This window comes from Nomascus leucogenys, chromosome 2 (genome assembly GCF_006542625.1).
Source record: "Nomascus leucogenys isolate Asia chromosome 2, Asia_NLE_v1, whole genome shotgun sequence".
Lineage (NCBI taxonomy): Eukaryota > Metazoa > Chordata > Mammalia > Primates > Hylobatidae > Nomascus > Nomascus leucogenys.
Genome location: NC_044382.1, coordinates 10,535,547 through 10,550,239, shown reverse-complemented (window position 1 = coordinate 10,550,239; position 14,693 = coordinate 10,535,547). Strand labels below are relative to the sequence as shown.

At 44.0% G+C, this 14,693-nt stretch overlaps 1 protein-coding gene across 9 annotated transcripts in view; it reads left to right on the top strand.

Annotated features, from left to right (window-relative positions):
• The window catches only part of TENM2 (teneurin transmembrane protein 2), a 1,389,831-nt gene that overhangs the window by 1,318,621 nt on the left and 56,517 nt on the right, over positions 1 to 14,693 (top strand). For all 9 annotated transcript variants that reach the window (XM_030825348.1, XM_030825333.1, XM_012505108.2 and 6 more), the window contains 5 exons: positions 514 to 633; positions 4,184 to 4,445; positions 5,195 to 5,462; positions 8,906 to 9,049; positions 9,602 to 9,851. In XM_030825348.1, the coding sequence (XP_030681208.1) occupies positions 514 to 633; positions 4,184 to 4,445; positions 5,195 to 5,462; positions 8,906 to 9,049; positions 9,602 to 9,851 (1,044 nt within the window). The remainder of the gene's footprint in view (positions 1 to 513; positions 634 to 4,183; positions 4,446 to 5,194; positions 5,463 to 8,905; positions 9,050 to 9,601; positions 9,852 to 14,693) is intronic.

Below are 14,693 nucleotides of genomic sequence, written 5' to 3'. Positions count from 1 at the left end.
AAATTTTGCTCTTAGAGGGCAGCAAAAGACAATGCATGTGTATTTCCCAGCCATAAAACTCTCTGTGCTCCCCTCTACCCACTCTGACATTCTGGCCTCTAGAAGAGTAATGTGGCCATCCTCCAAAGCCACAAAATGGAAATAAGTAGCCAGATGTGGAAGCTGCACCCGAGTATGGACCTCTTGGTGCCAGGCTAAGGAGCACCTGGGAATGATGAGGGACAGCCTGAAGCTCAGGCCAAACAAAAGCCAAACGATGTCAAGAAATGGAGCAAGGCCAAGAGTGGAAGGCGGGTGCCCAGGTGACCCCATGGCCCAGCTCAGTGAGGGGAGATGCTGCCCATGGATTTCACCCCAAAATGTCACTAGTGTGGTTGTGCAAAGCCAGACGTTAATGTTGAAAGTCTTCTCCTTGCCTGAGGGACCAGATGAGGATGAGGGAGCAGAGGCAGTGGGGAATTGTCTCTGGTCTCCTGCATGTGGCTCAAAGACCGCTGTCTCTTTCTTTCTCAGCTTGGTTTCTCTCATCCGAGGCCAAGTAGTAACTACAGATGGAACTCCCCTGGTCGGTGTGAACGTGTCTTTTGTCAAGTACCCAAAATACGGCTACACCATCACCCGCCAGGATGGCACGTAAGTAGCTTTGTGGGGCTCAGACCTACTCAGGACCACACGTGTGTGCAAAGGGACAGACGGTGCTGTTGGCTTGGAACCGCAGGATTCCCCCGGTGGACTGGAATGTCCACCAGGCCAGTCCCCTAGTGAGGATTCCGCCAAAGACATTTCATGCTTTTTGATGTGACATCAAAAACAGAAAATAAATAGGAAAGCCAGCTTACCTAGTACAGCTCACAGCCACCTCGTTTTTTAATGTCAGGTCAATGCACGTGTGTGTGTGTGTGTGTGTGTGTGTGTGTGTGTGTGTGTGTGTGTGTGTGTGTGTGTTGGGGTGGGGGCAGATTCTAGAAAAAGAAGGGAAGGTAGCTCTTAGAAACGAACTGCTGTTTTAAATCAAAGGCAGTGCAGGGTGACAGGAATCCACATGACATAGTGTCCTGTGGTGATCCCCTTCTGCTTTCATCTGTGGCTTTAGGAGTTGTGTTGTTTTCGCTACTGTTTGGAGGGGGTGGCGTGTAATCAGAGAAGTCTAATTAAATACATTTAGCAGTCACCCTGCTGTGTGAAGGAGGCAACCTTTCCCTATTATCTTCTGATTGGAAACGTGTACCCGTTCAGCCTCCATCAAGATGAAAGCTCTGTCATTTCCTTAATCCATTTGGGCATAGAGTAGAAATTTAAAGAAAAAAGAAAAAGAAAAGAAATCTATGGGAGGGAGAAAACACTGACTTACTCTGGGCTAAAAAACACACAGACACACATGCAATTATGGCATTCTGTGTTAAATGAGAAGGGAACTGTGGCTACAAATCTGATCCAACACTCTTTCTGTAAAATGCACTCTGGAAAATCTTGGATGTATCACAGAGGTAAGAAAAGGGATTTTTTACCTTTCTCTGGCGAAGAGTCTGACCCTTATTTTCTTTCTAATGCCCTAAGGTAGCCTTATAGGCAGTTTCAACAATTACCAGCCCCCAGGAGCCCTAACTTCACTCTCCCACCTCTGAAACCCAAACAAGGAGTCTAAGGATTCATATCAAATCTTCAATATTCATGAAATTTCTGATATCTCACTCATACATTTATGTAGCCAAATCTAATTATTTTAAAGCACAGGATGGCAGATGTAGGCCTTGCAAAATTACTCTGGCCCTTGTTCATTCTTAGAAGCCAGTGGCTTTTTTTTTTTTTTTTTTTTTGAGACGGAATCTCGCTCTTCTCGCCCAGGCTGGAGTGCAGTGGCGTGATCTCAGCTCACTGCAACCTCCGCCTCCCGGGTTCAAGCGATTCTCCTGCCTCAGCCTCCCAAGTAGCTGGGATTACAGGCACCCGCCACCATGCCCAGCTAATTTTTGTATTTTTAGTAGAGACGGGGTTTCACCATGTTGGCCAGGCTGGTCTCGAACTCCTAACCTCAAGTGATCCACCCACCTCGGCCTCCCAAAGTTCTGAGATTACAGGCGTTAGCCACCGCACCCAGACCAGTGTTCTTGAAGAACTGACATCCTTGAGTCAATTGCTGTGAAGTCCCATGAGACAACAGAAGAAGACATTTCTGAGTCCTTCGTGTGCTGTTTGTCCCTTTCTTCTGCATCCCTCTCCACTGCTTCCTTAGTAATTATGCCCCAAGTCCACTTCCCAGATCATCTGTCCAACCTCCTGGATCAGTTACTCTTCAGCTTGTTCAGGTTGTAAAACTGTGGAAGTCACAGGACGTGCTTGAGAATGCTCTGAGGAATCCCACAATCTGTTGCATAGTGGCATGTGCCCCAAATATTCATGTTGATTCTACCATGCCAGCTAGGAACAATTTGGCTTCAAGACATTTGACTCTCTTCTGTACTCTATGCAGAACTATCCCCAGCAGTGTGCATGCCCAATAAATAAGCACATAAATAAAGTAATTAATAAGTAAACTATTGTACTGTACATGCTCTGATATTTGTCTTAATGTTCATATGCTCCCTGTTCATTCACATTTACTAAAAAACACCAAATGTGTTACTAAGATTGGATGAAACCAGCTAGTGAAGTATATTTTTACCGAGTTTTTACTGTGATCCAAGTACTCTTAGCTGCTGGGGATTCTGAAGGGAGCAAGACAGACAGCACCACTGCCCTCAAAGAGATGAAATTCTAAGGCCAGGCGCAGTGGCTCACATCTGTAATCCCAGCACTTCGGGAGGCAGAGGCAGGCGGATCACGAAGTCAGGAGATCGAGACCATCCTGGTTAACAGGGTGAAACCCCGTCTCTACTAAAAATACAAAAAGTTAGCCAGGCATCATGGCAGGCACCTGTAATTCCAGCTACTTGGGAGGCTGAGGCAGGAGAACCGCTTGAACCCAGGAGGTGGAGGTTGCAGTAAGCCCAGATCGTGCCACTGCACTCCAGCCTGGGCGGCAGAGCAAGACTCTGTCCCCCGCCAAAAAAAAAAGATGAAATTCTAGAGGGGAGGTAAAATAAAGCTTAAAATTAGGACACCTCTCTGTTAACGTCCTTGTTTTCTATTAAATGGGAAAAAGCTACCTTTATTCTACTTGACAGATAATACACCTCCATCCAGCTCTTAAGAAACGAACAGAAATATAGCTTAAGAACCATTGTCAAAGAAATCAGCCACAGAGCAGAGGCTGATTAAAAGAATGCTGTAATGAGCTCCTCCCTGTGTCCTAACGTAGTATTGTTAAAATTACACTATTTATTGAACATTCTATTAGCCTGGGACTGTGCTAAGTGCTTTACACGAGTAGCCAGCAAACATTTTCTATAAAGGGCCAGATAGTAAATAGTTTAGGCTTTGCTGGCCATGTGGCTTGTCACCAACAACTCAGCTCTGCCATTATAGCAGGAAAGCAGCCTAAAAGATACATAAACAAATGGGTGTAACTGTATGCCAATGAACCCTTTTTTTTTTTTTTTTTTTTTTTTTTGAGTCTCACTCTATCACTCAGGCTGCAGTACAGTGGCGCAATCTCGGCCCACTGCAACCTCCGCCTCCCAGGTTCAAGCAATTCTCCTGCCTTGGCTTCCTGAGCAGCTGAGACTACAGGCACCCACCACCATGCCTGGCTAATTTTTGTATTTTTAGTAGAGACAGGGTGTCACCATGTTGGCCAGGCTGGTCTTGAAGTACTGACCTCGAGTGATCCACCCACCTCAGCCTCCCAAAGTGCTGGGATTACAGGCGTGAGCCACCGCGCCCTGCCCAATAAAACTTTATTTACCAAAACAGGTGGTGGGCCGGATTTAGCTCACACGTCATAGTTTGTTGAGCTCTGCTCTACACTCATGATGTTTCACTCTAGCCATGCCATGTGTATTGGTGTAATTATTCCTATTTTACAGATGAAGAAACTTGGGCTCAGAGAGGGTTAGTAACTTGCCCATTGCCACTCAGCTAGTAAGTCATAGAGCTTGGGTTCCAGCCCCACCTGTCTGCCTCCAAAGCCCATGCTCTCCTCTGTGCTCTGCCCATCCCATGGCCATCAGGGGAGGAGGAGAGGCATCCTGCCTTGTCTGAAGGTGAGTCTACCCCCTCATCAGCTCATTTACTCCCTCTCCAGGTTTGACCTGATCGCCAATGGAGGTGCTTCCTTGACTCTACACTTTGAGCGAGCCCCGTTCATGAGCCAGGAGCGCACTGTGTGGCTGCCGTGGAACAGCTTTTACGCCATGGACACCCTGGTGATGAAGACCAAGGAGAACTCCATCCCCAGCTGTGACCTCAGTGGCTTTGTCCGGCCTGATCCGATCATCATCTCCTCCCCACTGTCCACCTTCTTTAGTGCTGCCCCTGGGCAGAATCCCATCGTGCCTGAGACCCAGGTAGGAATGGCAGTGCCAGGGCGGGACTCTCAGGACTTCCCTAACCAAAACCAACTGGACACTGCCTCTCCCCGAGTGGACCAGAAACTAATACTACAGGGGAGTGAAAAAAGTGGGAGCATAATAAAATTTATAGCCACCAGAGATGAAAGTTTGAATCCCTCTTGCCTGTTCTGGATGTTTGCAGATAGTCATTCAAGACTTTGGCAGTCATCAGAGCTTTTAATAAAATAAAAACAACATACATATGTGCAACCCACCTGCAAATTGCTTTTTATTCCTGTTAGTCACAGAGATACATGGTAAGAGGCGCTTTAATGATCTACATCGGTGTTACGACAGAGGGCATAGTACCTTATTGCCTCCCTGTTGCTTTATACGGATTGTCAGTGGAAGTTGTAGGTTCATATAATTACAGCCTCTCGTGGCCTCCTTGCATGCAGCTAGCAATAAAGCCTGCTGTTCTTATTTACATCTTTTGCCAACAGTGTGGTTTTTTAAAAAGAAACACAACAGTGACCAAGAATAATTATTAATCCAAAAATCATAACCTCAGCCCCATCACTCTGTGGTGGAGGATAAAGTTTTTGTTGTTGTTGTTTTTCTTTCTCAGTGGTGGTAAGTGGTTCTTGCACCCACATAAGATGTGATGCCTCAGTGAGGGACATAGCAGACAGACAGTATTGGGGTTACAGTTTACCTGCACAGGTGTGTTTTAGGTGTGTGTCTGCCATGTGTTTCGTCTCCAGGTTCTTCATGAAGAAATTGAGCTCCCTGGTTCCAATGTGAAACTTCGCTATCTGAGCTCCAGAACTGCAGGGTACAAGTCACTGCTGAAGATCACCATGACCCAGTCCACAGTGCCCCTGAACCTCATTAGGGTTCACCTGATGGTGGCTGTCGAGGGGCATCTCTTCCAGAAGTCATTCCAGGCTTCTCCCAACCTGGCCTACACCTTCATCTGGGACAAAACAGATGCCTATGGCCAAAGGGTGTATGGACTCTCAGATGCTGTTGGTATGTTTTGGTTTCAACCATTTACTGATCAGTGGATTTAGTCATGTGTTAATTCGACCCATATTTATTGAGTTCCGAGGGTATGCCAAGCACCGTTCCAGTAGATAAGGACACAGTGGTCAGGAGGACAGACAAGATTCCTCTTCCATGGGGTTTACATTTTGGTGAGGTATTGAGATAATAAATACAAATGAAACAAAGAAATATCAAGCAGGATAAGTGCTAATAAGAAAATAAAAGTAAATGATATATACTGGGGAGGAGGGACAACTGTGGTGAGCATTTAGGGAAGGCTGCTCCGCAGGGCAGCATTTAAGCAGAGACTTTAATGACAAGAAGGAACCACGTGAAAATCAGAAAAAGAGGATTTCAGGCAGAGAGAAGAGCAGGGTGTGTTTGATAGACAGAGAGAAGGCCAGTGTGGCTGGAGTGTAGTGGAAAAGAAAATATTCAAGATGATGGGAGAGAGGTGGTCAGGGGCTAGTTCACGTTCCAGACAGAGCACTTGTAAATGGCACAGAATGCCCCTGAATAATCAGAAAACAGGGTTTGAGGAGATCAGAAAGCCACATGCTATGTTCCAGGGCTTTGCCTTTTGAGGGAATCACGATTCCCTCCTTATGAAAGATCTTCATAACAGAAGTGTCCTACCGTTATCAGAGTTGTGAGCTGTACATTAATCTTAACCTACCTTGTATCTTCCTACTTGTGGAAAGCTATCTAGGAATTAATTAAAATCCAGAATCCTGTGTTCTCTTCACCAATGGTCATGTGTATTTTAAGAACTGTAAAGATAAGTTACCAAAGTAAGAAACTAGCAACCTCAAAAACTTTCAGTGTAACTGGTAGCCAATGTTTATCAGACGTTCCTTTTGTGTAGAGAGCATTGTGCTAAATCCTTTGTCGGGTAACCTCTCAATAGCCCCTCAAGTAGGCACTCTCATAACCCCATTGTGCATTTGGGGCAGGAGGGAGAGGGTAAGAAAGTTGCCCAAGATCATGCCACTAACTGGTTACACCTGCTCAGGATACAGCCCTAGGGGTCTGCTTCATCAGTGTGTATATATATATATATATATATATATATATACACACAGACACATACATTTAGCTAATATCAAAATGACAGCCAATATTAAAAAGTAGACTAAATATTGTAATGCACTTCCATACACTCCAGCTCCTACCATTATCAACTCACGATGAGTCCTGTTTTTTCATACCCCCGTCCACTCCCCTTTCTCCTATATTTTCTGAAGCAAGTCCTAGACGTCACATCATTTCATCTGTAATATTTAAGAATGTATCTCTAAAAACACTCTAAAAACATAAAAACATTATCATCACAACCAAAAAAACACAATAATTCCGTAATATCATCACATAGCCCATCATTGTTCCATATTTCAATTGCCTGACAAATACCATAAACTATCAATACTTTGTCTCAAGATCCCATTAAGATCCACCTTTTGCAATTGGTTGATTTCTCTTAAACTGTTTTCAAAGTTCTTTCTTCTTTCCTTATCTTTCTGTCTATATATAACCTTTATAATTTATTTGTTGAAGAAATTGGGTTGTATGCCCGTAAAATTTCCCATATAGCGTGGTTGGTTGGTTGGTTGATTAATTGGTTGGTTCTCGAATTGCATAATTATGGCTTTTTGGCCTGTTCCTCTGTTCCCTATATCTCCTGACCATTGATAGTTGGGTTTTGAAGCTTTCTCAGGTTCAGGTTTGATTTTTTGATTTTTTGTTTGGGCAGAACAACTTGATAGGTGTGGCTGTGTCCTTCCGTCAAGAGGCACCTAAAGTCAAGTTGTATATTTTTTAGAGATTTCAGTAGCCATTGATGCTCATTGCCTAGTCTGTCTGGTCATTAGGGATTGCAAAATGATATGTTAATTCTATACTTGCTTCTTCATCTATTAGCTGAAATACTTCTATATAGAGATGCCTTCTCCTTAACTACTTGGTTAAAGTACAGTTCAAATAGGGAAGAATAGATAAATGCTTGATTATTTCCTTTTATTTACTAGTTTTCAATATAATGAGTTGATTCATCATCCAGTGGTGGCAAATTAATGTTTCTTAAATACTATGATGAACTCATGGACTGAAATGCATCTAGTATGTTTCAATCCATTGAAGTTATTATTCTCACTAATGGCCAAATGGCCCCATCTTTGGTCAGTGGGCACCTTTTCAAGCTCATTCTCAAATCCTTTTGACATGACCCTAATAGATTTTGATTCCTTCCTTGCTATCTAGTATGATAAAGTAGGCTGGTGTCATTGTGTTCATTTCTTACTCCAGCCATTTCTTCCAGAAGCCCTGATTCCTTTTAATGAGAAATAATATATCAAGGCCACAAGCCAGGCACTAGCAATTCTCTTTGCTGCTGGGGCTGGTCATTTGGCCTTTGTTTCTTGGCATTTTCAGAGGACAAGCTAGGAAATATAGAGAGTTTTTTAAAGATAAAAATGCATCCTCCATTCATATTGACACTTCTATATCTCAGGAATTTTTTTAAGCTGCAGAGAATCCCCAAAGGTGACACACATAGTTAAGAGTTTAATGCAGTAGGAACAGCAATAATAACAATGCCTCATATTTCTAGAGCAGCGTTCCAATTAAAAATGTACGGCATCTCAGCACTTCATCTCGTCTCTCCTTACCACATCTGTCTGAGAAATTGAGGCTTCACTTAACCCATTTTACACGCGGGGAAAATGGAGCCCCAAGGAAGCGTGAGCTTGGAGCCAAGCTAGGACTAATGTCCTTCATTTCCACCTCTCTCTCCCATTTGTCCATGTGGCAAATGCAGGATTTTTACAAACAGCTTTTGGATTCTGTTCCCCATTGAATTCCCATGTAACTGGCAGGCTGTACTCCTGCTGGTGCCTGCCCCTTCTGGCACTTTCTGGAATCCTGAGTGAACACACCAAGTGTCTTAATTTACACAAGCTATTGCTCCCAGAATCTCCATGTCAATGAGCCAGTATGATCCCAAAGGGCTTTCTCCTAGTAAGTGGAAATAAATAACACGAAATATAATAAATGCATGCCGTGAACAGCAGGCTGAGAGAAACAGTCTCCTGTCCATCTCTAAAGGGGAATTGTGTCAGGTTTTCAAATGATTCCTTTCCTCCCTCCATGTCACCAGGGTCATTTTTGAAAGCCAGTCGTTCATTGGAAAGGTCTTTCCATCCCCACAGAGTACTACTGTGTAAAGTTTCAAGGTTGAGTTCAGCTCAAAAATCTGAATTTAATATTGTAGAATCACAAGGAGAAAAGCAATCAGCCTGCCTCTTTGAGTGAGTTTTTGGAACAGAATCTGTATTACTACGAACACGTGCTTCTCATTCTTGCTACAGAGCTCTAGAGTAATCAAGTAAACTCTCTCTTTTCTCTCACTCTGCCCCACCCCTTTTATCTTTCAGTGTCTGTTGGGTTTGAATATGAGACCTGTCCCAGTCTAATTCTCTGGGAGAAAAGGACAGCCCTCCTTCAGGGATTCGAGCTGGACCCCTCCAACCTCGGTGGCTGGTCCCTGGACAAACACCACATCCTCAATGTTAAAAGTGGTACGTGAACACATCTTCTTTCCCAAATACAGCCCTGCCACTTCTCTGGAACCTTGTCTCTAGCCTCAGCATTTAAGTGGTCACACCTCCCCTTCCCTGGGTCATTTTTTCATCAAGTGCCCAAAATATGCATAGACTTTCCTACCTTCTCCTTTTATTTTATTATTTTATTATTTTTTATTTAAATATTTAAAATATTTATTATTTTTTTAATAGAGGCAGGGTCTTGCTCTGTCATCCAGAGTGTATGTGCCATCATAGCTCACTGCAGCCTCGACTTCCTGGGCTCAAATGATCCTCCTGCCCCAGCCTACCAGGAAGCTGGGATTACAAGCTTCTTTAGTTATCCTCCCAAGTGTCATTTTACCCAATGCCACAGCATTTGGAGTCCACCTCTCACACTGCAGCTCTCTCCACATTGTGAAGAAGTTGGAGAGCTCCCCAAGCTCTGAAGATTTCCTAATTTTTCTCTTCCCCTCCCTCCCAGTTGGCCAATACACATGTCTTCCCCAGAGGGCTTCAGTAACCCCTCCCATTCTCCAACCCCCACAGGAATCCTACACAAAGGCACTGGGGAAAACCAGTTCCTGACCCAGCAGCCTGCCATCATCACCAGCATCATGGGCAATGGTCGCCGCCGGAGCATTTCCTGTCCCAGCTGCAACGGCCTTGCTGAAGGCAACAAGCTGCTGGCCCCAGTGGCTCTGGCTGTTGGAATCGATGGGAGCCTCTACGTGGGTGACTTCAATTACATCCGACGCATCTTTCCCTCTCGAAATGTGACCAGCATCTTGGAGTTACGGTAAATGGCCACACAGGCAACCTTCTGTTGCTCTCTTGCCCCCCATAACTCCTGAGTTTGATTGGGTAACTGGGGCTGCATTTGGGATTCTCCAGAGAAGATATAGTCCTTATGATCCAAAACCTAGGCCCAGAGTCAAATAAGGAGGTGGGAAAAATGCTTTGTGTATCTGTGAAAACCATACACAGATTTGATACAATAGTCAACAACTGACTTACAGACAAAGCTTTTAGTCTCCAGACTGGAGGACAACCAAGGCACCTTCTAGTTTTAAGAAGCTCTGTAGACACACATCAAAGTTTGAGAACCACTAATGTTCATTTGCTAATTTAAAACGTTGTATTGAGAACCTCTATCTGCTAGCTCTCTATAAAGTCTCTGGATCTTTGCACATTCACTAGGATAGCACTTCCTTTACTGTGTAGGCTTTGCTGTGTAATTTCTGGCCAGCCTAGGTAGATTCCTCCTGCCCATTGCTGGCTACTAAGTCTGAAGGCCAGACCCCTCTGTGCTGGGAAAAAACTGACCCCTAAAAGCTCTTAGACATGCTCTTGCCAGGAAAGTTGATTTCAGACCCTCAACTCAGAGGAGATCTGTAATTAGAGAGAGAAATAAGATCTATAAGAAAGGGGCAAAATTTCATTCAACAAATATTTGGTGAATGTATACCATGTCCCAGGGGCTTTCTGGCTAGAAAAAAAAAAAAGTGGGGTCAAACAAAGCACCTGTTGTTGTCTTTATGTTCTGATAAGGAGCCGCAGAAAAAATCGTGTGGGCAAATAAAAAAATAATAATTTCCAGTATCCTTAATTGCTTTAGGGGAAATATAACAGAGTAAGAAACAGGAACTGGGGGACAGGGAGGGTACATGGATGAGGAGGCTATGTAAGTTGAATTAGTTGGAGAAACCTCTTGTACTAGGTGATGTTTGGCTGGGATCTGAGTGATAGACTTCAGCCATGGGGAGATCTGGGGAAAAGCACTCAGGCAGAGAAAAGTTGGTCAAAAGCCATATACCAGCCAATAGCCTGGCTGATTTAAGGACTGATAGAAGCCCAATGTGGCTGGTGGGTGGTGAGCTCAGGGAAGGGTACCTCAATGCATCTGAGTCTCACTAACCACTTAGACAACAGTACATTGTATTGCAATGAACAAGCAATGGAGGTTGAAGTAGGGAGTGGGGTGGAATTGATATGATCTGATTTGCATTTTTTTTAAAGATGACTCTGGCTATTGTGTGTGGAGTAGACTGTAGGGCTGCAGGAGTGGAGGCAGGAAAACCCATAGGGAAGCTGCAGCAATTGTCCAGGATTGGGGCAATGGTGATTTGAACCAGAATGGTAGCAGAAGAGAGAGGAGGGCTCCAATTAGGATATATTTTCGAGGTAAATCTGGTAGGATTTGCTGATGGATCAGGTGTAAGGAACAAACAAAGACAGAAACGAATCAAGGGCCCTGCCTAGGATTTTGGCCTGACAACTGAGTGGATGATAGTGTCTTCTGAAGCAGCCTCAGCCTCCCTCCTAGAAGGAGCTGCAGGTTGCACTTGCATTTGAGAGTCTCTGAGGCCCTGTCTGGGAGAAATATCAATGGCCTACTCCCAGCAACTGCTGCTGAGCATTCTTGGGAGCCAAGAGTGTGCCAGGGACTGAGAGGAGTAAAAAGAAAGAAAAAAACAAGAGCTTCACCCCGAGGAGGTTGCAGCCTCAGTGATCCAGTGGGCATTTATTGAGCATGGAGGGGAGCCAGGCATGTGCTGGGCTGTGCGGTACAGAACGGGTTGAAACACAGGCTCAGAAAACACCCATGTGAGTATGAGAGGTGGCACCTGGGGAAGTCAGTGCAGTTCAAGCTGAGCTGAAGGGCCAAAGGCCAACCATCATGGAGATCCAGAGACAGGCCTGGGGTGGAGGAGGGGGCATGGTAACCAGAGGGTGAACAATGAGAGCAAGAAGGAGACACGTGGGAAGAGGCCAGGTAGCCCTCACGCTGCCAAAGTGGCGATCAGACAAATCACTTTTCCTAGACTTGCCCATCGATATAGATTCCCTTCCCAAGATGTTGTCTTTGTTTGTTTTTCTAATCCTAGGAAAGCCTCCTTTTCTCAGGCACCCTGTGGGCAACAGACAACCATGGGAGAAGACAGGGTAGGGCGGAGGTAGCACTGTGCTTTGCCATTGCCTATAGGAAAAAAGGGTGGAACTATTTCATCTGGGCCTTGTAATCTTCCACATCAGGCCCTTCCTCCTTTGTCACTGTTCTTCCTGCTCAGAAGCTAATCAGCCCTCACCTGGTACAGTCCCACCTCCAAACCTTCACTCTTGCTGCTTGCTCTGCTTAAAATACCTTCCCTACCTAATCTACCACATCACATCCACCTGCAAGGCCCAGCGTCAGGGCCTCCTCTTCCACGTAGCCTGATCTCCCCAGCAGAAGCCATTGTTACCCACCTCTGAGTCACTACACTCTCTGATCTTCCATTAGAGTTGATGCCACTGAATGCCATGTTGTCGTTATTTCCATGTAAGTCTTTAGGGCCCAAGCATGTGAACTTCTGCAGCCGACCCCTTGGTCATCTTTGTCCCTTTAATGCCTAGAGCAGGTCCTGGCCCACAATAGGTGCTCAAGATAGGTTGCTTAAATTAAAGAAAACACGGACCCGTCTCCTCCCTCTTGTTGGAGTTGGTCCCTGATTCCACATCTCTCGAGTTGTGGAGGCCACAGCATCAATGGTGTAAGCTAAGGGCCCAATCAGAACAAGTCACGCCATGCCCACGTGGTGACATTAGGACAGCTTGAGGCGGAATATGCTCCCAGTTTCCCTCGGCAGCTGTGTGATTTTTTTTTTAACTGCCTTTAGACTTGTTCTTACTTTCATCAGCCAGGTACCCAGAGCCGATTAGAAGTTAAGCTTTTACAAGAACACTGGTTTTATTCTTCTTTTCTTCCCACTACATACCTGAAAACAAAGGGCTGTCAATCCCCTCTCTTCAAAACAGCAACCAGCAGAGGGAGGGAGGGGGAGGAAGAGACCTGTCTTGCTTATGTCTTTTCTCCATTGTGAGTTGGCAGCTGAATGATTCAATTTCGGGAGTCAGTGCCCATCCCTGTCTCGCTTACCCACCCCAGAGCTGAGCCTCTGAATTGGGATCCTATTGAAATGTTTCCACGGTTCTCTCGCTATCCTTCCCCCTTCCTCCTTCCTTTGTCTCTCCAAAACATACAGGGACAAGTTCTGTACACTTAAATAACTTCTGATGCTACAAAAGAGCCTTCTCTTAGGTAAAATGGTTATCATCTGTGTGCTCTGATTAGGCGGACATTTAGGACATTTTCCATACTCCTTTCCCAAAAAAGCCTGATATCCCGTCTTTACTAGTCCATTTCCCACCGCCCATTCCAAGTGGTCTTTGGAAAACCTAAGCCCTGGAGCAGAGTAAATTTGTCAGTCACTAACATTATACAGGGAATTTCTCTCATAGCAAAATCTTTTCTCCCTCCTCAGTTTTAGAACATCTTAGGAATTAGACCTCAATATAAGGCAGTAAATTATATGGGATGGGACGGTATCTCTCTACATTTTCTTAGCTTAGCTCCTTTTAATAAACATAAGAATCTCACACCTTCCATAATTTTTGAAATTTCCGTTTTTTTCTTTTTTAAACATAAAATAATATTATGATGTTAAACATGCTTTTTTCCAACTAAACCACTTCTCCATGCTGACATTCTGATGGTGCTTTCAGCATGGAGTGAAGGGCGCCAATCATTAGAGGAGACCTTCAGAGAAGGGACATGTCCAACCCAGATATGTTAGTACCGGGCGGGGGGAAAGTGGCAGCCTGGGAAGGCAGGCAAAGCCAGCAGACATTGGAAGGAAGCGTCACCAAGGACAAGCTCTGCCTGAGAGTTTCAGCCAGGACAGACCCTGCTTGATGACCAGGTAGACTGTTAGGGAAGACTGTGTGGTTCCACTTAAAGAATGGAAATGCTTTTCCTGTGTGGTCAGGCTTTGAAAATGGGGGTCAGGAAAGAAAAGTCATGAAGCACTCAATCCAGAATAAAAGGAAAAACAATGTCCCCATAAAATTTTGGAGACTGATTGGCACTATTTTCAAAGTCTTTTTACCAAGGGTAGAACCCAGATTTTATGAAGCCTAACACTAATACAATTTCAGAGGCTCTCTCTAAGAAGAAAAAAATAAAATTATAAATACGAAATGAGAAACGAAATGGAATATTTAGGATGAGAAAAGAAACCCAAAAAATTGCAGTTTAGAAAAGCCAATTCTATCATAAACATCACAAAATCCAGACAAATAACGTAATATTTTTATTAATTAATTCCTGTAACACTTCCATGATACATGTTTTTCTATACTTTTTGGCTGCATATCTTTGATCATCTTTTAATATCACAGTTATTTTGTAATTTCATTATCTATAGAAAGAACAGAGGGATTTTCAGTCTTTCCTTTAGTAGGGCTGATCAAAATTTGTTTCATATTATTGATAAATTAGAAAATTTTCTTTTGTGTTCATAATTGACTATTGGTGATATGTAAATCATTAGAGTTACAAAATTGGGGAAAATCTTTATCAAGTTTCCTTTTTAATATCTCTAGGCATTTCAGGTTTTCCTATGGAGTGAATAATCTAAATAATCTTTGAAATGATGCTCATCAACCAGTTTGTCATTGATGTCCTTGTATTAGTGAAATATGAATTCTACATGGGGCCTTTTACTCTCTGCAATGATGCTAGACAAATCAACATTGTAGGGCAGGTGCATTCCTCAAAGACATTCCTGTTCAAGAATGGCTAGCAACCATTTAACTGGGT